Source organism: Oratosquilla oratoria, chromosome 4 (genome assembly GCF_046742065.1).
Source record: "Oratosquilla oratoria isolate Oo_2021 chromosome 4, ASM4674206v1, whole genome shotgun sequence".
Classification (NCBI taxonomy): Eukaryota; Metazoa; Arthropoda; class Malacostraca; order Stomatopoda; family Squillidae; genus Oratosquilla; species Oratosquilla oratoria.
The window spans coordinates 58,214,926-58,242,425 of NC_134780.1; the positions used below are offsets into that span (position 1 = coordinate 58,214,926).

The 27,500-nt window shown below is 37.6% G+C and overlaps 2 protein-coding genes across 2 annotated transcripts in view; both read right to left on the reverse strand.

The window, feature by feature from the left end:
- Window positions 1–9,227, reverse strand: part of LOC143024499 (uncharacterized) — a 12,329-nt gene extending 3,102 nt beyond the window's left edge. The window contains exons 1-2 of the mRNA XM_076183308.1: window positions 9,217–9,227; window positions 8,328–9,003 (exon numbers count right to left, since the gene is read on the reverse strand). Of these exons, the coding sequence (XP_076039423.1) occupies window positions 8,328–9,003; window positions 9,217–9,227 (687 nt within the window). The remainder of the gene's footprint in view (window positions 1–8,327; window positions 9,004–9,216) is intronic.
- A 247-nt stretch (window positions 9,228–9,474) lies between these two features.
- Window positions 9,475–10,242, reverse strand: LOC143024500 (ATP-dependent DNA helicase PIF1-like). The gene has a single exon (XM_076183309.1). It carries the CDS (start codon window positions 10,240–10,242, stop codon window positions 9,475–9,477), a length of 768 nt encoding a protein of 255 aa, XP_076039424.1.
- Between the last annotated feature and the right edge of the window lie 17,258 nt (window positions 10,243–27,500).

A 27,500-nucleotide genomic window follows, 5' to 3' on the forward strand; every position in this document is an offset into this window, starting at 1 on the left:
TTCAAGGCAGAATGTGTGATGGAGGAGGAACAACGTCGTTGAGGAATGACAAGACCGTAGAAGGACGTCAAACCAGACATTGACATCACGAAGCGACATCGCAAGCAGCCAGGCTAAAGCAAGGTATTAGTAAAGTATGAGTACCCCTCAGAATTCTAACGTGTTGAGACACGAAATTCACACATCAAATACAAATATTCCAAAATTCACAGGAGAGTCTAACACATATGGTGTAAACAAGTTCTTGAACCTTATTGACACACTTATAGTTAGTAAAAACATTACAAATGAGAATCGTAAGATTGAGATTCTCAAGGAGAATATAGATCCAGAGCATGGAAGGGCGAGGTTTGTCATTAACTTTCAGCAAATGGAATTAATTAATCAATATGATAATTACAAGAAAGCCTTTCTTAAACATTTCATGTCCAAATGTGATCAGGATCCTATTAGATCATTGGTAAAAATGATTAAGGAAGTTAGGACAAGTGAAACTGACACAGAGTACTTAGCTAGATTAGATAGATGGTCAAAAGACATGAATTCTATCTTGAAAGATTCAGACTGGATAGAAAGATCTAGTGAGAAGATGGAAATCTCACAGGTAATCAAATTGATTACATTTAGCTTATTGGCAAAGAATTCTGATGACTTAACAGCAGAAAGGCTGTACAAAGATTTAAAATCAAATATCTGTTTAGGAGAAGTAGATTATCTTCTACAAGGATACAGTGAGACCAGAACAATAAACCCATATGTAATGCCTATAAATCAACAAAGCCAATATAGAAACTCTAGAGAGTTTAAGAAAACAGAAGTAGGACATAGGCGGCATGCTAGAAGTCCATCTAGGGATAGGGATACCAGAATCCTATGTTTTAATTGTAATGCTTGGGGACACAAGGCACAAGAATGTTTTTATGGGATTATTTGCAGAAATTGCAAATACGAAGGTCACAATGAGTATCAATGTAGGAACCCTCCATTCTGTATTTACCATAATAAAATCGGACACAGAACTCATGAGTGCCGAAATTTTCGGGTACCCCCAGGGCTAAGAGGAAAACCCCCAGACACAGAATAAACCATTTCAGACCTCCCCATATATATACCGATAGGCGGTATTGTGTTAAATATGGGAATGCAAGGGAGATGAAAGAAACTGACAAACTGATAATTACTGTTGGTAAAACTTCTGTAGGACCTCTCATTGCGGGTAAAGTGTTCAATAAGCCTATTCAAATTTTTATTGATACAGGGTCTGTAGTTAATGTAATTACTAGTAAAGTTTTAAACCAGTTGAACCCAGGAGTGAAAATGTTGGAACCAATCCGTTACACATTGCAAGGTGTAACTGGAAATCAGTTAAAAACATTAGGCAAGATTGAGCTAGAAGTTGCCTTATATACAAATGAACAATTGTACATCCCAGTGATAGTGGTAGAAGAGTCTGTTTTTCCAGGAGATTTATTGATAGGATTTGCAACTATGAGAAAAGAAAACATGGTAATTTGTCCTGCTGACTTAGGAATTTTAGTGAAGTCACAGTTAATCCCATTCTTAAATCAACCAGACTTAAGACCAGTGACAGGAATCAATGAATCCTTAGATAACATTTCTATCCTAGATAGCGAGGCCGAGCGGTCCAACCCTACAGAAAGTAAAACAATTTGTGAACCCAACTCAGAAGTTCAAGAAATCCCAGAGATTACTAAATTATTAACCACAGATGCCTTGAGAATTGCAGATTGCGGATTAACAAGGTCGACATTGTTACATCCCATGTCAATTAATAAGGTTGAAGTGTGTTTGAAAGGAATCAATGTAGACTCTGAAGTAATTACAGTCCCAGAATCAGTTAAACTTAAAGGATTGAAGTGGGACTCAGGGATTTATAAGACAAATAAGAACAGAGTAGAAGTATTAGTAATTAATACTATGAATAAAGAGATAGTTTTAAAGAAAGGTACACAAATAGGATGTATTCAGGTGTGTACTAAACCTATTAAGATTTTAAATGAGAATAGTGAGGAGATAGAATTACCAACTTCATCAATTTGCTCAGTACAAGAAGGCATAGACTTAAGAAATAGATATAAAGAATTATTACAATCAACTAATTGCCCTGAGTTGGATGAAGCTTTATTTGCTTTGCTTATGAAACATAAAAAAGCAATTGCTTTGCCGGGGGACGCCTTAGGCAAAACAACTGTTTTAAAACATCACATTAAGTTAAAACCAGGAACACAACCTATCTACATACCAGCCTACAGAGTTCCTCACTCTAGATTAGCTGTAGTAGATAAACTCATCACTGAAATGTTATCACAGGATATTATTGAACATAGTAAGAGTGAGTGGAATTTTCCGTTGATCTTAGTACCAAAGTCTGATGGGACTATGCGACCAGTTATTGATTACAGGGAACTGAATAAGCACACCATTCGTGACAGGTTACCATTACCCATTATCGGTGACATTTTGAGAAGTTTGGGAACTGAGAATAGATATTTTAGTACTATAGATATCAAATCAGCTTTTTGGCAAATAGAATTGCATGAAGATTCAAGAGAGTTCACAGCATTTTCTACTACAACAGGACATTATGAGTTCAAGAGAATGCCATTTGGGTTATGTAATAGTCCATTAACTTACATGAGATTAATGAATACTATTCTAGATGGATTGTTAGGAAACACTGCCAGTGTATTTCTAGATGACATTTTAATAGTTTCTCAGACTGCAGTGGAGCACTTTAAGAAATTAGATTTGATATTCTCAAGACTAGGAGAAGCTGGGTTAAAAGTAAAACTTGAAAAATGTAAGTTCTTGCAAGACAGTGTCATTTACTTAGGACATAAGATAGACAGACACGGACTGAGTACAGTAAATTCAAAGGTGGACGCTGTCAAGAATTTTCCAGTTCCGATCAATGTAGACAAGGTTAGGAGCTTTTTGGGATTAACAGGATATTATAGAAAATTCATTCAAAGTTATGCTGACATTGCTAATCCACTAAGTTCTTTGTTGAGAAAGGACTCAAAGTTCATATGGGGACCTGCGCAACAGCAAGCTTTTGACAAGTTGAAAGATAAACTCACAAGTTCACCTATTTTAATTTTCCCCGACTATGAAAAAGAATTTATTCTTTGTACTGATGCGTCTGACATAGGGTTAGGAGGCATACTAATGCAAGAGAGAAATGGAACTTTAAAACCCATAGCTTACACATCCAGACTTTGTAATAGTGCAGAGAGGAACTATTCTATAACTGAAAGAGAAACTTTAGCAGTAAATTATTCTTTAGAAAGTTTTAGGGATATGATACTAGGGTATCCCATCAGAGTTTGGACTGATCACACAGCTATTCAGAACTTATTTAAGCATAAGAATCTTAGAGGCAGACTTGCTAGATGGTTTGCGATACTTCAGTGCTATGATGTTCAATTTGATTATATTCCGGGTAGAAGGAATGTAGCAGATCCACTTTCTAGAAACATTAGTCAACCAATGACTGGGACAGGGTTGATTAATTTTGTTTGTAGTATAGAAGAATTAGTAACTTTAGATGAAGAAATGCTAATAAGAGAACAGGGAGATGATGAGACATGTGATTCAATAATCAAGCATTTGATGAACCCAAGAGGAGATCCTCCAAAGCTACCAAAGGGGTATAAGATAGAGGAATTTCATTTGATTAATGGAATTTTGTATAGGAAAACATTTGTAAATGGGAAAGATATTTCTAGAGGTCAAGTAAATCAGTTGGTTATACCACAAACTCTGGTAAATGAGATATTGAAGTTACTTCATGATAGTGATTGTAGTTCACATCCTGGAAAGGATAAAACTTATAGACAGGCACAACTTAAGTACTTTTGGTTAGGTATGAAGAAAACTATATATGATTATATAGAAAAATGTGTAAAATGTGTAAAGGTGAAGGGAAATACACCAAAACCTGCTCCTATACTCACCTATCCCATTCCACAGAAACCTTGGGAAAGAGTTCACATGGATACTTTGGAATTACCACTAACCGAGAACGGCTTTAAATACCTATTTGTTGCTATTGATTATTTTTCAAGATTTTGTATATTACAACCCATAATCAATAAGAAAGCTGAAACTATTGCTTCCGTAATCTATGATCAGATAATCTGTAATTTTACTACACCTAACATCCTAGTTTCAGATAATGGGACTGAATTTAATAACAAAATCTTGGAAAATCTATGTAATGTGTTCCACATCAAGAAAGTCAATATACTCGTTAACCATCCCCAAAGTAATGGAGTAGTAGAAAGGTTAAACAAAAAGATAATTATATGTCTTAGAACCCTAATAAGTCCTCATAGTGTAACTTGGGATACTTGGATTCCTTGTGTTAAGTGTACCCTGAACAATCAAATTAATGTAGCAACTGGGGATACACCTCATTTTATAATTTTTGGGGAGGACAAAACTCTGCCATATGAAATGTTGACAGCAGAGCAAAAACCCATATATAATATGGATGATTATATATCCAATAGGATAAATACTCTTCAAAGTATTCACCAAAGAGTTAGGAAACATATGCAGGTGTATTCACAAGAGATGAGGGAACAACAACACAAAATAGCTCGTAAACTAAAATTGAAAATTGGGGAATTAGTAATGGTCAAAGCAACCTCACCCAATAATAAACTTTCACTAAGGTACACTGGTCCATATAGGGTAATTGATTCTGCAGGTGGAAACAAGTTTAAACTTAAACATTTAGAATCAAGAGAAGAATTGGTAGGACATTTAGATGACATAAGGAAAATTAGCTTGCAGATCTATGAAGATGATTATAGTAATACTTTGTGCATAAATATTGATAACCCTGGAGAATATGGAGAATATTATAATGATATTTTTCAAGAGTTGAACATTAATCTTGATGTATTTTACAGATGAAAACTGCCTTATTAATAATATTAAGTTTGGTGAGTGCCATGGACTGGAATCCGATTCGTCCTGGAGCATTGGTACATCATCAAGGTAACCTAATCTTGGTTGATAAGGTGGTAAGGGTAGTTCTTGATTATAAAAATGTAACCAAAATTAAAGAAAATGTGGACTCCATTAATAAAAGTTTGCAAATATTAAAACAGAACATTTCCAGTAAAGATGTTAAGGATAGACTTGAAAACAAAATAAAGGAAATAGAGGATAAATTGCACATCATAGGTTCAAATTTCAAAAGCAATGTTAGACAAAAGAGAAGTGCAATAGTAGTGGCTTTGGGAGCTCTTGCTGGTTTGGGAATTGCCAATTTTGCCTTCCTTGCTGACTTGAAAATTTCAATAAATACATTAAAGGAGAAAGTTGGAAAAATTGATGAATTACAATCAAGCATTAAAAACATTGAAGAAATGATCTCTGATATTTCAGATAACTTAGAGAATCTCAGCTTGAAACAAAGTGAACAAGAGAGTACAATGCAAATTTTTTTGTTACTCAATACTATGCAATTGAAATTATCTGAGATGCAAGTTCAATTGGAATCTTTTGTACAGGATTTAGTTATGGCCAATTCGGGTCAAGTAACTTCTTCTCTCCTTCCAATACCTCAACTTATAAAGGTAATTAAGTCAGCAAAGAAGGATTGGAACTTTGAACCTTTCTTTGAAGAAGCTAATGTAGCATTATATTATCCATTGCTAAACTCCTACCTTAATGTTACTTCAGTTATTATTGAAATCCCGTTCTCTTCCAACCAAAGATTTAACTTATTCAAATTGAAACCCTTCCCATTGAAGATAAATGGTTCATTTTATGAAGTAGATATTCCAATTGTAGACCCAATCAATTATATCCTTTCTGTAGACAATCTGAAGGAGAGCAGAGTCTCTAATGACAAGTTGAAGGAGTGTAGAAGATTTAATAGGAATCTTTACCTCTGTCATTCTTCCATGTTTGTGTTCCGTGAAGCTTTGAAAAATTCATGTGAAGCCTCTCTGGTTAGGAATATGTCTGTTATGAACAATTGTCATTACCAACGAATTTTGGTAGACCAGATCCCTCATTGTAACATACAAGGATCTCATTACCTGTTTTTCCCTAACAAGACAAAGGTATCAATAAATTGTCCCGGGTTGAGTCCTAAATTGGATTTGGTTGAAGGTCTTGTCTCTATTCAAGATAACTGCGAATTGCATGCAGACACTATTTCCACCATTTCTAATACCCTTAATACAATGCATTTAACCGAGGACACCTACATTTCAACCTTCAACTTCACATTGCCTGAAAACTCCCCTCCCTTGAAAATTAAGAGAAGACCATTGTCAAGATCTCCCTCAAATGATTTACATATGTTACCAATCCTAATCATACCCTTACTTTCAGTGTTAGTGGCAGCACTGATTGCCTTTGTTGTATTCCGGAGATTGGCTCTGTCAAAGCAAATCAACCATGTAACCGCTTAATTCAATACCTTATATATATATTGAGATGCATGTTATTCACATTTATAGGTATTATGTTTATGTATTATTCCCAATTTATAGCATGAATGATGTATTTTGGAAGATAGATTAACAATAACGCAAGGGTAGATTAGCTTATTCTAGAAATATATTAGCAAGCCCTGTAAGAGGGAAATAAGAAATTGGTCGGGACGACCAAGGGTAGCTGCCGAGCCCTGTAAGAGGCCGGTAGTGTACGAATGGAAATGAGCTAGGGCAGTAGAATAACTCAGACTCGACGCCTCCGAAGAGGGCAATGTTATGTCTAGGTGAGGGCGACGTTTTGTCTATGTAAACACACCGACGGTGGTGACTGTTTTTATAATCGCTTATGTAATCACAACATTGTAAGCGCGGGTTACCTTCGTTTGACTAATGCTGAGGTAAACAATTTTTGCTAGTGGCATTGAAATGGCTTTCCGGATTGGTGCAAGGTGCAGAAGGAGGAAAAAACTATTGGTGCATGAATTCAAAGTCACGCCCATAAGGAGTGACATTTATTTGAGAAGTCACCGGGGATTGGTTTAGAAAAATTAGTGACGTCAGACGAAGGTAGCTTAGCGTAAGATACGGGATCTCGTCAGACGTTCTACAGAGAAGAGATAGAGAAGATATAGGGAGAAGATATAGAGAGGGTGTAAGGAGAGAGGATCAGGAGACGATGTAGAGACGAGAGAAAAGAGATCCCGAGTGTAAGCTAAGGTGAAATTACAGTGAAAGAAGAAAGAAAATTCACCATCCTTTTATTAACCCAAAGGACGAGAGGAATAGGCATGGGCCTAGAAAATAGTGAGACTACAGGAAAAAGAAGGCATTGGGCCTACTACTTAAGAGGAACTTGAATATTAGTGAACCTCACGTAACGAGAGGCAAGGGGCCTCGAGACGAGTGATATTACAAGTCAAATTTAAGTGACAGTGGTGACTAAGGGGAGGTGAAACGTTGGTCTTTGAATTTATGACTGTTTTCATTTAGTTGGTCTCGTGATATGATAGTGTTATGTGTTTTTGTGATGTGATTTTTTATAGCACCGTTTTGCATGTGAAATGTCAGCCTTTGTGATAATGTTTGCGTTGTGTGGCCTATGTACTCTTCGTTGCAAAGCACACCGTCTTTGTTAAGATTGCAAGAGTACTTATACTCAACGTGGTTTTGTTTTAATTTGTCTCTAGTGGCAGTCGTATTATTTTTCATAACTAGAGACGAAGTTTTAGGATTGCGGTAATAAATAATTAGATTGAGTTTATCCTCTTGTTTTTTGGGCATACAGTTTTTGTATATTATGTCTTTCAGTACTTTTTCATCTGTTTCATAGGCAGGGGACATTGTATTTTGGTAAAAGATGTATAATTTATTCACCTTATTACCTACCTTGATATTGTTGCTATTGGCTTTTTCCATATTAATTTGAATTTCTTTGTCAATGTCTGTCATTGTGAATCCGTTATTAGTTAGAATTTGTTTTACTCAATTTAGTTCTTGGTGGAGAAGGAGCCAATTAGAAGACATTTGAAAGGCTCTTGTAACATAAGCACGTATCACGCTAATTTTATATTTGGAAGGGCATTCACTTGAGCCATTCAGGCATCTTCCTGAAATGCTCGGTTTTCCATAGACACTAGTGATGAATGCACCTTCGGAGCCATCTACCCACACATCTAAAAAAGGGATTTTGTTATCAACGCTCCTCTATACAGTGAAACTAAGGCACGAGTTTTCTTCCGTTTTGTTTTTCAAGCATTCTAGTTGTTCCTCTCCTTCAATATCTATGAAAATATCGTCAATATATCTAAGGTACATATTAGGTTTTCGGCTTAATGTATTAAGGACGTGGTTCTCAAGGTGACACATATAGGCCTGAGCAAATGGTACGCCTAAGGGACTACCCATAGCAACGCCATCTGTTCGGAAATAAATTTTGCCTGAAGGGCACCTAAAGGGAACTTCTTTGGTACAAGTCCGTAGCATATTCTCTAGGGTGAGGCGTGGTGTCTTCGGAGGAGGCAAACTATCGTGATTGAAGACATTCTGTAAAATGATCTTAATAGTGCCTTCTACGGGAACGTTCGTAAATAAACTTTCTACATCAAGGGAGGATAGGATTCCTTGAGGATTAGTTTTTCTCAGGAGATCTACAAATTCATATGTGGAGCGGAGAGCATGGATAGTGAGAATATATGGAGTGATTAGTTCATTTAGTTGTTTAGCTAGTTGGTATGTGGGTGTGGGAATTTGAGAAATGATGGGTCTCAAGTTGTGTCCAGGTTTATTGGTTTTCACATTACCGTAGAAATACCCAAGTTTATAATGACCTTGCAGAGGAGAAAATTTAGCACCATCCCTAGAAGCATTTGCATTGTCGATTAATTTAGTAACTTTCTTTCGGATTTCATCTATAGGGTTCTTCTTCACTCGTAAAAACTTTGATGGGTCCTCCAACAAGCTATCAACTTTATCAATGTATTCCGAGCGGTTCAGAATAACAAAAAGGTCTGATTTGTCCGCCCTACGTATAACAATATCATTACTAGCAGGACCCGTGGAAATTCCACGGGATTTACAAAAATACAGATTGAATAAGAAGTTTATTGAAAAATATAAATACTCCGTACGTACATTATTCATTTAAACTTAATTGCATCTACAATTCTTCAGCTGGGCACAAGAATCACATTGATAATTTCTTTGAATACTATATTTTTCGTAATAGTTTTATTACCTTTCCTTCATTGTGACGTCACATCTGAAGACCAGCCAATCAGAAGAAGATATATGACGTCACGACTGAGGACCAGCCTATCAGAAAAAGACATGACGTCTCGACTGAAGATCAGCCAATCAGAAGAAGAGATATGATGTCACGATTGATGACGTAAGCGTAACGGACGCACCGGGCTGCGTGACACACAGATATAGTTTAAAGGTTTTACATAATACAGTAAATAAAATTTTTCCTTAAATGTTAAGAGAGAACCTCTCAGTATACGATATTTCTTGTAAATGTGATAACTTTTGTGTGGCCATGCGTGGAATCATTAAGATGTTGGACTTTAACTCTCATATTGTTCATTGATCTTGCTCTTGAGAATGCTACATAGAGCTGTCCGTGAGTGAAGCACGGCTTTGGTAAATATATGCCAACTATATCAAATGTTTGACTTTGAGCTTTATTTATTGTCATCGAGTATGAGAGGCGAACTGGGAATTGAGTGCGGTGCAGTACGAAAGGAATATTGGCATCGCTAGGGATCAGCTTTATGCTTGGGATAAGTACTCTATTTGGGGCGTGAGAGCCGCTGATTATTGATGCTTCGATACTGTGTTCGTGAAGCTGAATAACCTCCAGTCGAGTGCCATTACACAGTCCCTGCGTTATAGACAGGTTTCTTAGCATGATTATTGCTCCAACTTTTAAGTTCAGTCTATGAGGTGGCATGCCTGATGGAGTGAGAGAATGAACGAACTCCATTGGATGATTTTGTGCTTCTTCATCATTATCGCAAGACACAGAATCGGTGGTGAGGTAAGTTTTATTCTCTGATGGCAATATTCGCAAAACTTCCTCATTGACTGCTAAACACTCAGAATTCTTTGGACATAAGATTAATCTTTCTTTCATCTCCTTAGATGTACAATTGTCAAACACCTCTGCTATCAAAGAGCCATTACATATGCATGTGTCAGGAATGTTAATAACATCTGGAGCCACTCCATCTAGAGAACTCTGGATTGATCCATTGCCCATTTGCAGAAGCCATCTTGAAAAATGGTCTTCATTTGCATTTGCTCTCATGTTGTGTGTGTGTGATGCTCATTTGATGGAAGCTGTGCCACAAGTCTAAGCGTTTGAGGCACACGTCAAGCACAGCAGCAGGAGGGGCTCTAGGAACAACTGGAAGTACTTGTCTGAAGTCGCCTCCCCCCAATAAGATGACCTTACCACCAAATGCAGTCGGGGTGTTCATTATATCTCTCAAGCATTTATCGATGGCTTTCAGAGCATAGCATGGGATAATAGAAGCTTCGTCAATAATGAAGACTTTGACTTGCTTCAGGAAGTTTCCTTGCCACAGAGTTAGGTGGCACATTACAGACACTTGTTTCGCTTAGGGGAACTGGAAGGCTGAATATGGTGTGGAAATTTTGCCACTTCTCAACAATGTTGCAGCAATACCAGTCCATGCAGATGTGTTCGTCTTGATATTGTTAGCATTAAGGTACTCATATAGGTTGTTGAATAGATACGTTTTTCGTGAACCGGCGGGTGCATCGACATAAAACGATTTATTTTCTGTTTGCTCTCCTCGTTGAACAGAGCGGGCACTTGCAACCACAGCATTGAATATCTATCCCTGTTCAATATTCAGAGAACTCATATCTATATCATTGTTTCCAACATCTTCTTCATGTCCAAGATAATCTCCATCTGGTTCTGGCAGACCAAACATGTTGCAATTCATCTTGTGTTCCACGAATAAGGTATTTGGATAGTGAAAAGCAAAAATTTCAGCAGTTATGTTATCATGTCTCAGCAGCAGATCTTCTATTATAAAATGCTTATTCTCATTGCATAAATGCAGGGCATTCACAGGCTGGTTGAAGCCGCACATCATGGCAAACATGGTTAGTAGCTGCCGTGGCATCTGATGAGCTGCTGTCTCTGTTAAAACTTCATGCAGTGCATTGTCATTTTCAACTAGGCGCAGTCTGACACATGCCGCTTTAAAGGTGGTCATTATCTGACCATCGACAGTCTTCAATTCGCTGAATGAAGTCGCTCCGGGAACATGCAGGAGCAACATCCTTAGATAAAAAATTTCTTCATTTCGAGGACTTACAGAATACATTCTGGTTACAATATTGTTTAATCTGACACGCCGTATCCACTTTGTTGTTTGTTTGTTGAAGACATAATGCTCAGGCACAGAACAATACAAAAAAATTCTTGCATTTTCATCTGTTTGATAGAGTTTGAACCAAGCTGTCAATTGTGTGTCGCGTACTTCTGCCCTTGCTGCCGCCTGCCTTTGATTTCCTTCTCTCTAGTAAACTTTCTGGTCGTCAGGCAAATGCACAGCCAAACGGTAAACCGTGTGAGATTGATCATACATTTAGTACTCAGACCATCTCCAAAACGCTTCTGTTTAACTTCATTGTGTTGATTTCTTTTATTTGCTTCATTATTATCTACATTATTTCTGATGTCTATGTTTACACAGTCGTGGCCTTTATATATATATATTTAAACAGGTATTTTACGCTTTTCACTGAAGAAGACACTTGAACATTGATATGGGCGCGGTATTTTCTCAGTAGATATTTATTGTAAGGAACAACAAATCTGTTGTCAACAACATGAGTGCCCACTTGTACCTTTTCTCCATTGTTTCTTCGTCTGTACACTGGGTATCCGGATACATTTGTCATGGTTTCCTGTTGGAAATCTTTTGGAAAGTCTTTCTCACACTGTCGATCAACCATGCACACAGAATTAGGATTTTGTGTCTCACATGGCTCGGGTTCCGAATAGCGACTGTAATAACAGCGACTGTCAATAGAGCGACTTCACATTTGCAATTCTTTTAAAACAGCGACTATCACAACAGCGACCACATGATAGCGATTGTATTATAAGAGCGATTGTCATAACAGCGACATCATCGCATCAACTGCATGAAACTGCTCAGTAATAAAAAATTGAAACCTACAGGGAATCTAAAACAACATTTTATTTGGACTAGCTATAGAAGTCACATGATTTAAAAAGCCTTGCAATAAAAATCAGTCATCAAGTGATCAAGCCATGTTTATTTCTAAATTGTGAGCGAGGGCTCGAAGGAATTGCAGATCACACTGATCTCGATTTTGCTGTACAGCAGTGATTCGTGTGTTCATTGTCACGTATCTTTTCATTCGCTGAGTCAGGTCTCTACCTTGTAGGAGCTGGGTTCGGTTTGTCCGTTGAAGGGCTTCCTCCCGTCTTAAGGCTTCGATGAATCGAAAGATGGTAGGATGATGGATTTCCGTTGATCCCTTAAAAGCATTATGCCAGCTCTCCAGCTGGTTGTTGGTTCGTGGCAGTCCTGCATCTTGTCTGGCTTTCACACTCCACATATGTACAGGAAACAATGGCTGTCGTCTGTCTCCCCGTCTGTTTCTCCGCCCCACGTAGTTGTCTTCGAAGTAATTCACGAGAGGCATTACTTCTGCTGGGTAGTCTGCCACCAATTCATCATAGGCATCGCTCACTTCATCCACAGGTAGAAAGGCAAGAGCAAGGAGCATTTTCAGTGCCATCCGAACATTTTCGTCTTGCAAATATAACCGTTGCAGTCCATTTTCCTGAATCTTTCTCCAGAGCGATTGTCCCAGGTGAAAGTAACAGCCGTAAATGTGCGTTTGAGGAAATGCTTCAATGAGTGCAGCTTTGGAAGCTAGTTCAAAGTCGATCTGTACACTTCTTGGAGCGAGTCTCAATACTAGAATATTACTCGGCTCAAGTGTCCGGGTGAGGAGGGAGGTTGGTAGGATTAGTCTTCTTGTTGGTTCCTTTTGCTGTTGCCGACCTTCCATTATATTAATTAAGTAATATTCAAGTAGTGGGACATTCTGTGAGCACCAATGTCAGTGTACTTGATAAAGCTCTAACGAGCGAAACGTTGTACTACCAATATAAGCTTCGACCTCACATGGTGTTGTTGTTCACATTCTTGTCGGCCTTTGCCATTTGTATTCAAGCCTTAACAATCCAAACATTACTATGACTGTTACATTCGCTGTTATAATGCGGTCGCCATTATGACAGTCGCTCTTTTGAAAGCCGCTCACCTGATTACGTCGCCCTTATGAAGCCGCTATTATGACTCGCTGTTTTGACAGTCGCTATCCGGCCCGGATCCCGTCCCACATAGACCATCAATGTTCTCACGCATTCTCTCAACTCTGGATCTTCTGATGAAGGAATCTCAGCACAAACGATGTCATCAATTTGCTCTCTTGTTCTTAATTTGTCTTTCTCTCACAGTATTAGCAATAGATGGCAATGTGGTAGGCCGCGCTTTTGAAATTCGATGACATGGATATGAGCAACTGGAACACCAAAGATGTGTCTATCCTTGATATCAGTCAAAAGTTCCTTTAGGTGCATGTTATAAAATCGTGCAACTAAATCTGGCCTGTTAACTGCTGCTTCATATGGTCCAAGGTTTTTTGTGATTTCTCGACACTTTGGGTTTCCATATTTGTAGACGATCGCCATGGCATCTTGATAGGGTTGTTACATGTTTCTGGGACTTCCTTTAAATGTGGAGGGCAAAATGACTGGAACACTTGGATCTTGATGTTCATTCCGTCTATCTAGGTGATCCATGAGTCCAGAATACAGTGCCACTCGCAATTATGCTTGGTTATTTTGAATGAATTTCAGACGGCATCCCTCCACCTTCACATAAGCTCGATGCAAGGCACTAAAGCCATCTCTGATTGCCAGACGGTATGAGTAAAACTTTTGCATGGTGACTTTATTGCGAATATGAGTTTGACGCTGTTCCACATGAGCCATATTTACATGTCATCCAGGTTCTCCATTTGGAAAGAGAAGAGGGCAAACCATGGGATCAAGATGGCAAGAGATGTAAGCAATCCTCTCCCTCTATTGACCTATGGGATCGACAATATCACGATGCATTGGAGGCGCGCCATCATCACCAACGAATATGGCTGCTATTTCATTGCCTGTTGGATTATTGTATCTTCGTCTTTCAGGTCCAGGGATGAACTGCATGGTTACTTGTCTTGTTTTCATTAGCAACTCTCTCTTGTTCATGTTGAATAGCCATCATAATATGTTATGCTGTTGCGTAAGGATTATTATTCATTGAGTCATTTATCTTTTGGAAAACTGATACTAAGCAATTAGAATTTTCGTGAGCATTTGCTCTTGTTTTTATGGCGTCATTGGTTTCTATGATGTAGAGCTGGCCGTATCTTCTCTATTCAAGGTCATTTGGATAGAGGTTGCTTGCATAGTGGTAAGTTTGACCTTGTAAACGGAAACAATACGGTCCACGTCCTCGAGGAGGTCTAATATTTGCACCAAAAGATGCAAAAGCAAATGCAGAATTATACTTTCTTATATTCTGTCTGAAATTTGAGCCCTCGGCATTGTCTGCATCAAAGAGTAATCTCAAATTTACGGGGTATTCTTGTAAGTGAGGAAGTGAAACATTTCCATTGTGACAGTAATTTAGTTGTTCTCTTTGGAATCTTAAAGCTCCGCAAAATTGTCATCGGACATCCATAGCTCCAATGTAATATATCTGGTGTTCAGTATTAAGTGCGTTTGTGTGATGAACTCTATTTCGTACATTTTGAAGATGCTGTTGCCGCTCTTGTTGATTCATATTATTTCTTCTTTCCTGGTCTTTGTTTCTCATTTTTTCAACGAATTGCTGTCTCTCCACCTCATTCATATTATTTCTTCTTTTGTGGTCTTATGTCTCATGTTTGGATTTGCAACGGTTTGTCTCGTGCTTGGGAGTGCTCTAAGGTCGTCTGCTTGTATATCTAGATTTGGGCTTAACTCTTTGATATACAATGCTTCTAAAATTGGGAGGCGTCTATCATCAGTACATAAATCCAAAATCTCAGTGTTTTCCTCTAGGGTCTCTCTTGATAGTGTTATGCCAATGGCTTCTCTTAAGTGATTTTTAGGGGATCCAGATGTCAGGTGGTATGAGAGGCGACGGGATATCCTCATTGTCGTCATGCCAGTATAGGTGGATGGGAGGGCTTCACAGTTCCCTCGTGTACATGTGAACCTATAGATGACATGTGATTTCTGAAGTTCCTTTCTCTCCTGTTGGGGGCTGCTTCTAATAAGGAGGTGGCTAGTTTTCCTAGTATTATAATAAATCACTAGGTTGAGTATTTTCTCTGGACTGACTGGTTTAATGTTTCTTTTTATAATTTGTTTCATTGAACGTTCATCTTCTTTATAAGCTGACGAAAAAATGGATTTATAATAGATGTTTATTTTCTCTTTATTCTGATTATTATTGTTGCTTTTATGGCAGCCGTCCATTATTTTCTTTATTTGGTGGTTTATCTCTTTTTCACTGAAGCCCTTATTAATCAGTACTTGGGTAGAACGTTCTATTTCATTATGCACTTGTTTCCATGTGCTACAGTGAGTTAGTGCTCTTCGGATATAGGCATTGATGGTAGAGTCCTTATATCTTTGAGGGCACTCACTAGAACCATTAAGGCAGTGTCCATGGTTTATGAGTTATGTGTACACCTTTGTATTAAAAGAATGTTCATTTTGTTGCACTAGGAGGTCGAGGAAGGGTAAAGCTCCGTCAACGCTATCTTCCGTATGTGTGTGTGTTTATATATAGATATATATATATATATATATATAATATATATATGCAACAGTAATCACAAAAAACACGTGAATAAAGATTTTTGCTTGTAACGACGAGGAAATTAAAGATCGGAATACTGAACGTTTTCGTCTATTAAGACATTTTCAAAGTACATAGTGTCACAACAAAGTATAACTTAAATACAATAGTATAGAAAACAGGAGAGGTCACTCAACGTAAATACGTAAGGATTATCTTACAAAGAAACAAAAATATAAATAAAAACAATAAATAAAATGGGTGAAAATTGAAACAGGTGATAAAATGTCACTCAGCATAAATACATAAGGATGACAATTGACAAGGTGATAAAAGGACATTCAACATAAATACATAAGAAATATCCTACAAAGAAACAAAATATAAATGATAATAACAAGAAATAAGAATGGTGACAATTGACACATGTGATTCAACATAAATACATAAGGATTGTCTTACAAAGAAACAAAAATAAAAATAAAAAATATGTACATATACATACATACATATATATGTGCACGCATGCACACGCATACATATATATAATAGAAAATAATAATAACAAGAATAAATAAATAAAAATGGGTGACAGTTGACACAGGTGAAAAAAGGTCACACAAGATGGCTAAGGCGGAGCTTTGGGACATTGTCCTACAATTTGGTTAATAACAAAATTATCTAATTTAAAAAGACCAGTGCTTAAATTGAGATTTTCATTAAAAGTTTTTTTTAATGAGACACGATTCAATTATATTCCTTATCAAATAAGAATTACTTGAAACAATTTCTTGGGAATTGTCCCAATCAATACAGTGATTGTAGTCTCTAATGTGAGCAAAAATCCCACATGAAGATTGGCCAGTACGGACACTATACTTATGCTGGTTCAATCTAAGTTTTAATTCCTTGCCAGTTTGACCAATATAACAAGAATTGCAATTCTTGCAAGGGATAGAGTAGACACAACCCGCCGAATTATCCGGTGAATTCTTGATAAGAAGTTCTTTGATTGTATGGTTCTTAAACACAACATTAACATTAAAAATCTTAAGGACACGAGGGAGTTTTACCAAATTAGGATGAAAGGGAAGAACCAAAAGATTCTTTTTATTAAAAGGATCTTTTGGGGAAGAATCAACATAGGACTTCCTGGCCTTATGTTGTGATCCAACTATCACATGATTTGGGTATCTCAAGTTTGATGCTATTTCATAAATCTTTTTTATTTCTTCATCTAAAAATTCAGGACTACAAACTCTAAAAGCTCTAAGAAACATGGAGGTAAAAACTGAGATTTTTGTGTTAAGGTGGTGAGCAGAATAATAGTGAACATATGAAAAAACGTTAGTTGGTTTACGAAAAACATCAAACCTGAAGTACCTTTCTTTTCTGTGAATAGTAACATCTAGAAAGGGTAATTTTTTCTCTTGTTCTATCTCAATTTTAAATTTTATAGAAGGTACTAAATTGTTTAAACTAACTAAAAAATTATCCAAGTTGTGAGCAAGTGGCCAAATGCATAGTATGTCATCGACATACCTGTACCAAATAACATTACGTGGAAGAATACAAGACAACAACTCCCTTTAAAAAAATTCCATGTACAAATTACTCAACAGTGGAGACAAGGGATTCCCCATAGCCATACCAAATCTTTGTACATAGAACTTTCCATCAAAAACGAATTTGGAATCAACCACACAGAGTTTAATGAGATTGATAATGACATCGACTGGAAGAGGCAAAGAATGCAGTATAAGTTGTTCTTCTAGGAAGGAAAGAAGGTCAAAAACCGGAACACAGGTAAATAACGAATTAATATCAAAGCTAACTAACTTAAAATCAACAGACATATTAAGATCGTTCAATTTACTAATTAAATCTACATTGTTCCTAATGTGGGAAGTGGAAATGGTCCCAACGAGTGGGTTCAAGACAGAAACAAGCCATTTGGATAATTTATATGAAACACAACCAGTAGAACTGATAATGGGTCTCATTGAATTATCAGGCTTATGGGTTTTAACTAAGCCGTACATATAAGGCATAGAAGGAGAAAAAAACAGTTAATTGTTTGATAAGTTGATCATGCCCTTTCAAATGTATTTTGAGTTTCTTATTAAAATCTGCGTTAATTGACTCCAAAGGATTCTTGACAAGTTTTGAATAAGTAACTTCATCCTCTAACAAAAGTTCCATTTTGTCTAAATAATCAACTTTATTCATAATAATGAAACAGTTACTCTTATCAGCTCTAGTTACGTGTAGGTCTTTATCCCGTTTTAAATTTTTGTAAGCCAACAAAAAAACGTCTAGGACAGTTAGGGATGGCTGGAGCTAATAATGAATCATAAATAAATCCTTTGCAAATATTAATATCTTGCAAAGGAACATCACCAAATTTCTCCAAATGGAAAAGCTTTTGGTGACATCTATAAAATCACTATGTTGGTTATTGGCCGCAAAGGTGAGGCCATAACCTAATGCACACTTCAGATCAGTACTCAAAGGTTTGTCCGACAAATTAATCACAAAATCCGGATTGGAATGTTTACACCAATCACTATTTTTGATAAGTAGGGCAAGCTTGTTTTTCAACTTACGGCTGAGGTTACTACACACACTTCTCATCTTACCATAACAAAGATCAAGTAGTACATGTTTCCATGGCTGAGGAATGGCTTGATGGAAGTTATGTCTTGCCGAACTGCTGATCTTGAAAAGTTCACGGACCTCGAAGGATGTAATGTCAATGTGTTTTTGTAAGATGATCTGATGGAATTCTTCAAAGGGTCTATCAAAGATCTTAAGTGAGCGGTTGTTGTACAAAGACTTAGGTAAAACTTGTTCCTGTAGACACTCCTTGAGAAACTTGAGCCGAAGTTTCATCTTGTGTGACTTAATAAGAAACGAGCGAAAACTAGTGACGATAGGTAAAAGTCCAGGAGAATAAACAGCGAAGTCTTGTAAGGGGCGCGTGGTATCCATGATGCAACAGTAATCACAAAAAACACGTGTCAACTGTCACCATTCTTATTTCTTGTTATTATCATTTATATTTTGTTTCTTTGTAGGATATTTCTTATGTATTTATGTTGAATGTCCTTTTATCACCTTGTCAATTGTCATCCTTATGTATTTATGCTGAGTGACATTTTATCACCTGTTTCAATTTTCACCCATTTTATTTATTGTTTTTATTTATATTTTTGTTTCTTTGTAAGATAATCCTTACGTATTTACGTTGAGTGACCTCTCCTGTTTTCTATACTATTGTATTTAAGTTATACTTTGTTGTGACACTATGTACTTTGAAAATGTCTTAATAGACGAAAACGTTCGGTATTCCGATCTTTAATTTCCTCGTCGTTACAAGAAAAAGAAAAATATATATATATATATTTGTGTGTGTGTTTGCGTGTGTATATATATGTATATATATAATGCGTGTGTGTGTGTGTATATATGTATATATATGTGTATGTATATGTATATATATATATATTTATCTATTTATTTATTAGGCTACGTATTCATTTATTGATTCCTCAGGTAATATATTCATTAACGGATTTATCCATTTATTTACTTGTTTATTGCAACGGTAGGAACCTAATATCAATAGAATCGCTTGCGAACTTGTTTGGATTGTTTTGGTTAAAAAAAAAAAAAAAAAAATGTGGGTAGATGGGAGTGGTGATGTGGGTCCTCCGAAGCCCCCCAATATTATCTGATCTACCAAAAGTTTGTGCGATGATTTTCTTAATGTTGGCGTACGAGAAAGTATGTTATTCCTCTTAGGAGGAGCCCCAGTAATGAATTAAAGAATTGATATCATGCCTCGTAGCTTTCTAGTTTGTATATCGATTATCCTCCACATTTCCTTGATGTTCATGAGCATCTTCTCAATAGGCATCGATTCGTCTTGCATCGATCGAAAGACATTCTGAGGCTTGTGGATCTTCTTGAAGGTCTTTGATATTTGTGGGACCTCCGGCACTAGTCTTGGGCACTTCCAGTTCCCTTGTAGATTTGACAAAGATCTTCCTTCAAACTTACAATCCTTTGGAAGATATTTTCTTTTTATTAATATTTTTGTCTGCGACATTCTAAGTAAACGGCAAATGATCCTGTGGGAGACTTTAAATGAGATTTCTGTTTTTTTCATGTATTGACTGCAAAATTCAAAGCTCTGGTTTAGTATTCTCGTGTACTAAGGCAAGTCGCCTCTTGTCCTGTGGAGGTCCTCAGCAAGAGAAGAATCTTGTTCATCGTTCAGAGAACTTCGTCGCTTGCCATATGAGGCTGCCGAAGTCGACGTAGATTTCTTTGTATGATGAGTTGGAAATTAGTTCTCCATTTTTAGAATGGACTCTTTGTGTGTTTTTGCTTTAGACACACAATTTTTTTTAACCTGGAATTTGGAAAGTTCCAATGGAATCCGACGTTCAGGAGTTCATCATTGTATTTTTTATTTTATTTTTATTTTGTTTTGGCAACGACAGGAGCCTCAGACCAAAAGAATTTCACAGTAGTTCTCTTCTTTGGACCTAGGAAATCATTATATTCCCCAAAAACTTCTAATGGGATTTCCATAATGTTGCCGAGCAGCAAATTATTTTATTCCTCTGAGGAGAAGCCCCAGCAATGAGATCAGTAATCGATATCATACCTCGAAGCTTTCGAGGTTGCATATCGATTATCCTCCTCATTCCCTGAGCTTCCCTCAGCTGAATAAAATCCTCGATCGATCTCTTGATGTTCAGGGGAATCTGATCGAGAGTGGTCGGCTCGTCTCATCTTGGTCGAAGGAGGTTGTCCGACTTCTAGCTCTTCCTGAAGGTCTTTGAGTTTTTTGTGACCTCCTCCGAACTTCTTGGTTCGTTCTTCGTCGATGATTTCCAGGTCGGCCTAGCGTCGTCAAGCTTTTACCAAAAGAGGTCCGACGCTTGTCGGAGTCTGCGGCTTAGAGGGAGTGCTAAATGATAAAGAAATATTCGCAGCATAGATACACCCACCACGCTCCACACACACAAATTATGTATGTTTATATATATATATATATATATATATATATATATATATATATATATATATATATATTTGGTAAAAAATACAGCGACTTGTTTATTTATGATCTTGTTGATACTCTCTGCCTTGCGAACTGCAGATTTATGCGTACAGTAGAGTTGAGCACAGAAATACTACTTCCAAAAGGTATAGTAAAACATAGTGGAGCGTTCTTAATGTATTCACGACGTTTCGTACATTTTGTACATTTTCAAGTGATATTGATTACAATAAAAAAGACATGTTTATATATTGAAAGACGTTCATGGTGCGGGGTGAGGTCGAGTAAAAATCATCAAGAGGGAGGTGGTGGAAATCCATGGGATGGTGGATTTCTCTGGGATGGTGGTTCTCCGCGGGGAAGTGGAATTCCGTGCAGTGGTGGACTTCATAGACGGAATTATGGCAAGGTCTGTAGATTGCAGATTTAATTTTGGAGATTTCTCTTTTAATTAGAAGGTCTCGAGAATTTTCAAGCGCTTTGTATCCTGTTCTTGTCTAATAATTTTTGTGTTAGAGTGGTGTTGTGGCATGAGATAGTTTGAGTTTTTGGTGTACCATTTTGGACGTGGAGAGTAATTCTTCTAATAAGTGTTGTGTATCCTATGTATGAGGAGGGTAGGGACGTACAGTTCCCTATTTTGCACGAGTATTCATACACAAGATGACTCCTTCGTAGGTCTCGGAATTTCGTGGAAGGGCTATTTTTCATGAGCAGTGATAAATGACAACATCGAGGAAATCTTGGGGTCGGGTGGGTTTGACAACTTTTTTAAAGTTTGTTTTATTATACTTTCATCTGTACTATAATCCGAGTGCATAAAGGCCATGTAGAAGATTTTAATTCGTTCACCTTCTTTGTTGGTCGCGTTATGTTGTAGGTACTATTTATCTATTTCATGTTTGATAATCTTGTTGATTTCCTTTTCAGTGTAGCCATTGTTAACCAGGACTTGGGTGTCTCTCTCTATTTCTAGATGAATGGCACTCCAACTACTGGAATGTGTGAGGGCCCTTGTGATGAAAGCTCTAATGGTGGAGTCTCCGTAGCGTTGGGGGCACTCGCTCATTCCGTTAAGGCACAGCCCTGGGTTGGTCGGTTTCGTGTATACACTTGTTTTGAAATAAGAATGACTTTGTTGGACGAGGATGTCCAAGAAGGGAAACTTGTTTTCTTGACTAAATTATACAGTAAAATTAAGTTCAGAAATCTCTTGTAGTATATCTTTTAAGGGGGTAAGTTCCGATTTGTAGTCTACTTTAACAAAGATATCGTCAGTGTTCCTTGCATAAATTGACGGCTTTTTAAAACAATTAAATACCTCTTTTTCAACCATTCCCATGAAAAAATTTGCAAAGAGAACAGCAAGTGGGGATCCTATAGCGACACCATCAATCTGTCTATGCATATTGCCTTGAGAACAGACGAACTGAGCCTCCATTGTACATATATCTAACAGAGCTTTGAGGGGCGCTTTTGGTAAATCGAGTTTGGGAGCACCATTCTCGGGATAGACCTCTTCTAGGATGTAGTTAATAGTGCGTAAAATTGGTACATGGGTGAATAGACTTTCGGCATCTAACAGGGCAATAACACCATTGATATCGGAGTTACTGAGCAGGTCTAAAAAGTCAGCGGCTGACGATAAGATAAATCTAGAAAGAACAAATGGTGTAAGTAACTCGTTCAACTTTTTAGCAATAAGGTAAGTTGGGGTGGTAATTTGACTGATTATGGACCTGAGGGGAGATCCTGCTTTGTGAGTCTTAACATTACCATAGCAATAACCAAAGCCATAGTTGCGTACGAGCTTAGAAAGCTTCAGTCCCCCTGCTTTGGCATTGACGGTTTCCACAATTCTATTCACTTTCGTTTTAGTTTCTTCCATAGGGTTCCTAGTGATCCGCTCGAATTTAGTCACGTCCATTAGTAAGGTGTCCATCTTGTTCAGGTAGTCTTCGGTGGGGATCAGTACGTAGTGAGAAGCTTTATCAGCATGGCGGATGGTAATATCAGGGTCCTCTCTAAGTGAGTTGGCTGCCTCAAGGTGTCTTTTATCAATTAACTTGCTCCTGTAATTCCCTATGCTTTTACTAGCCTCCCTCAGGAGTTCAACATGTAGACCTTTTTCTGTGGCTACTTTACCATCCTTAGCTAGTTGGTGGATATTATCCAGGAGAATTTCTATCTCAAGGCGTTTTTCCTATATGCTTACAGGAGAATCTGCTGCCTATATATATATATATATATATACATATATATATATATATATATATATATATATATATATATATACATATATACATGTATAATATATATATATATATATATGTATATATACGTATGTATATATGTATACGTATATATATATGTGTATATATACGTATGTATATATATATATGTATATATACGTATGTATATATATATATTATATATATGTATGTATATATATATATATATTATATATGTATGTATATATGTATATATATATGTATATATACGTATGTATATATATATAAATGTATATATGTATATATACGTATGTATATGTATAGATATATGTAGGTATATGTATAGATATATTTATATATACACACATATATGTGTATATATGTATATATATATATATCGTATATATATATGTATCGTATATATATATGTATATATATATATATCGTATATATAATATATATATATGTATATGTTTGTGTGTGTGTACATATGTGTATATAATATATATATAATATATATATATATATATATATATATATATATATATATATATATATGTTGTGATGGCGACGGATAGAAACGCCGCGAGGCTCGGATATGCTCAGTGGGAAGAGATAGGAAGAATGTGCGAGGCTCGGATAGGCACAGTGGGAGGAGATTGGAAGAATGTTAGGTCATTATAAGCCCACTGGAGCAATTTAGGGTAATAAGTAAAACTCGCAGTAATAAGTACATTTGCAGGGCTCTGGGCGCCAATTCTGTCGTGACCGAGGACCACTCGGTCGCAATGTGGATGAAGTACAAAATATAGAAGGGAGGAACAAGAAAATAGCATTGTGAACACAGAAAATATAAGTAATTCTTAAAGAAATGCTAACAAGATATAATTTCATAAGAGATCGATGATTGTCTTGTAATGAGGCGACGTGGAAAAAGCAGGCTTGAGATCCTCGGAAGGCGGACCCGTCAGACAAGTAGGACCGAAACCCCGTGGCCCCAAAAGCAGGATGAATCCAATCCCGGTATGGGGACTAGGTTGTGTGAACTCCGGACAGCAGAGGAGGAGGGGGGGGGGGGAAGCGACTCCAACGACCCACTTCCTTTTTTGTCCAGCTCCGTTTTGGGCAGGTTTTCTAGAACTCCAAAGAGAAGGAATCCGGGCGATGAACCCTCACGTCAGCTTGTGACGTTAACAGTAAGGAAATTGCGCCAGCTTGTGGCGATAACTCCAGCTGATGGAAGCGATGCCTCGTGGTTCCTTAAATAAATAAATAATAGTAATAATAATAATAATAATCAACTAATACAAAATCCTGTGCAGTACAACAAAATAAAAGGAAAATTGAAAATTATTATTACATAGGAAAGGAAAAGGGAGGAAGGAATTGGTTAAAAAAAAACTAATACAAAATCCTGTGCAGTACAACAAATAAAAGGAAAATTGAAAATTATTATTACATATGAAAGGAAAAGGGAGGAAGGAATTGGTAAAAAAACAAACAAAAAAACAACAACAAAAAACAACAACAACAACGAGGTAAACGATTTCCTAGACCGATACAGTAATAGTTTACGAGCGAGTACAAACAAGCGAACACCTGAACGAACAGAAAAGTTTCGTTCACAAAGAAATGGGATAAAAGAATCTACTAAGGGCACCATTCATAAGACTAAAGTGCAATCCCAAACAAGTGGACTATGAAATAGTCAGGAGCCAGTTCCACGATATGAAATACTAAAATGGACGAAGACACATTCAGAGGGGAAGCGATCTCCCAATAGGAACAAACGAAAAATCTTGGGGAACAAATCGTTCTGGATACGAACGAAGGCATGAATGAATACACATATAGGTACATAACCATACACACGCACACATATAGGTTCATCCTCCGATTCTCTATAGATCGTTCTGAATACGAACGAAGGCATGAATAAATACACATATAGGTACATAACCATACACACGCAAACACATTTGCTCATTCTCCAATTCTCTGTAGATCGTCGCTACAATTGGCCCCCACGGAAGATCGTCACTCCTGTGTAAGATCGGCTAAACAGTTTTGGTATCCTGGTACATGTTTGGAGTGGGATGTGAATAAATTCAGGTAAATGGCCCAGCGTTTCAATCTGGGATTAAGTTTATCAGCAGACAGAAGATGTAGATGTGGTTCGTGGTCCGTGACCAATTCAAATACCCGACCATACAAATAAAGCTCGAATTTGTGTAGAGCCCAATATATGGCAAGTGCCTCTTTCTCAATTGCTGCATAATTCCTCTCGGCAGCTCTTAATCTGCAACTAGCGTAAAACACTGGTACTAGCTTCCTAGGATCAGTATAGGATGGCTGAAGAAGCACGCCTCCTAAGCCAGTATCGCTAGCATCAGTTTGCAAGGTAAATGGTAAGTTAGGAGATGGCAACTGTAAAATGGGTTTCTGGGTAAGCGCGTTGCGTAGCTGGAAAAAGGCACTTTTGGCGGGCTCTGACCACTGCAGGATCTTAGACTTTCCTTTCTTATGCATGTTGAATAAATGGACCACAATATCTGAAAATTTATTGATAAATTTCTGGAAGAATCCAACGCTGCCAAGAAAATATCTGAGCTGGGTCATCGTTTGGGGCAGAGGTATTTCCGTGATGGCTACGCATCTATTCTCTAGTGGGGTGTAACAGCCACATCCAATTAAATGACCTAGGTATTCAAGTCTACTAAATCCAAACATACATTTTGTAGGCTTGATTGTAAGTCCATGTTGTTTCAGGCGGACAAAAATAGCCTCAATATGAACTAAGTGTGTTTACCAGGTAGCACTAGCTATCAAAATATAGTCCATATAGACATGGGTCTCAGGTAGGCCCTTTGTTACCACACGCATTAAACGAGAGAAGGAAGCGGGAGCGTTAACAAGCCCAAAGGGCATCACCTTAAAGTGATAGTGGCCGAACCTAGTAGAGAAGGCCGTAAATTTCTTTGACTCCGGTGACAAAGGAACCTGCCAAAACCCAGATGAAGGGTACATTTTGGACAGAAACTTAGCTGAACTTAGTTGGTAAAATATTTCCTGTGCGTCAGCAATTGGTTCTGCGTCGAACTTAGTAATCCTGTTTATCTGCCTCGAACCTAAGCAGAACCGGTGGGTCCCATCCTTTTTACGGACAGCTAGAAGTGGGGAACAATACGGGGAGTTACTGGATTCGACAAAGTGTAGCTCGATCAATTTATTCAGATCAGATTACAGCTGGCCAAATAAAGAATGGGGAAGAGGATAAGAATGCCTAACGGGTACATCAGTAGTTAGCTCGATTACATGCTCAATGGTGGTAGTTTTACCAGGAATGTCCGTCAAAATTTCTTTAAAACTATGAAGAGCCTGAATGTCTTGTTGAATACTGAACAGGTGCAGTGATAATACACAATCTCGATAGGTTTCTGACACGGTGGTCGGAATGCTCATGTCTCTACCGTCATCCACAATGTGGTCAACATCTTCTGTAGTAAGAGCGGTTCCAAGGTGGAGATGACGTTCCAGGTTGGAAGGTTCAGCAGGATCATCGTCTTCAACATCATGGTCACTATCGTCCGGGTCAACAGGTATTTCTGGGGTATTAGGATGGCAGTGGACAAGGTGCAGGGATAACCCGTCATCCAGGAGGGGCTCAGATAAGAGGGAGGGTGGAGGGGTGTGGAGTGTATTCAGGGATGGAATGGGTGGAAATGATTTTATGCCTTTCCCTTTTTGGCTATCTCCCTTGTAAGGGGGAAAAAGCCTTGGTATATGTATGTATGTATGTATGTAGAATGAGAAATATATTCAGGGTTACAATCTGGTTGTTCAACCATGACAGTGTTGGTGTCATTCGCCTCGTCTGTTTGTGGGGTTACCACAGATGGATCATCATGTTTCTCTCCAGGAGGATAATATAACTTAAGTTGGTTCATATGGTAATTCCTTCGCTTACCATATTCATCCAGACAGTAATGATCAACGTCATACCTTTCTAGGACAGTAAAAGGTCCTTTCCATTTCAGTAAGAGTTTCTTCGAATTAGTTGGCAGTAGCACTAGGACTTGGTCACCAGGTCTGAGGACTCTTCTTTTGGCCTTGCGGTCGAACAATGCTTTGTTCTTCATCTGGGATTTTGCGAGGCTCTCATTAGCAATGAGACACGTTTCTTGGAGGCGCTGTCTCATTTGAAGGATGTAATGGTGTACATCTCTGTCCTCTTCGTCGACGGTATCGGACTCCCATCATTCTTTCAAAAATTCGAATGGTCCTCTGACCC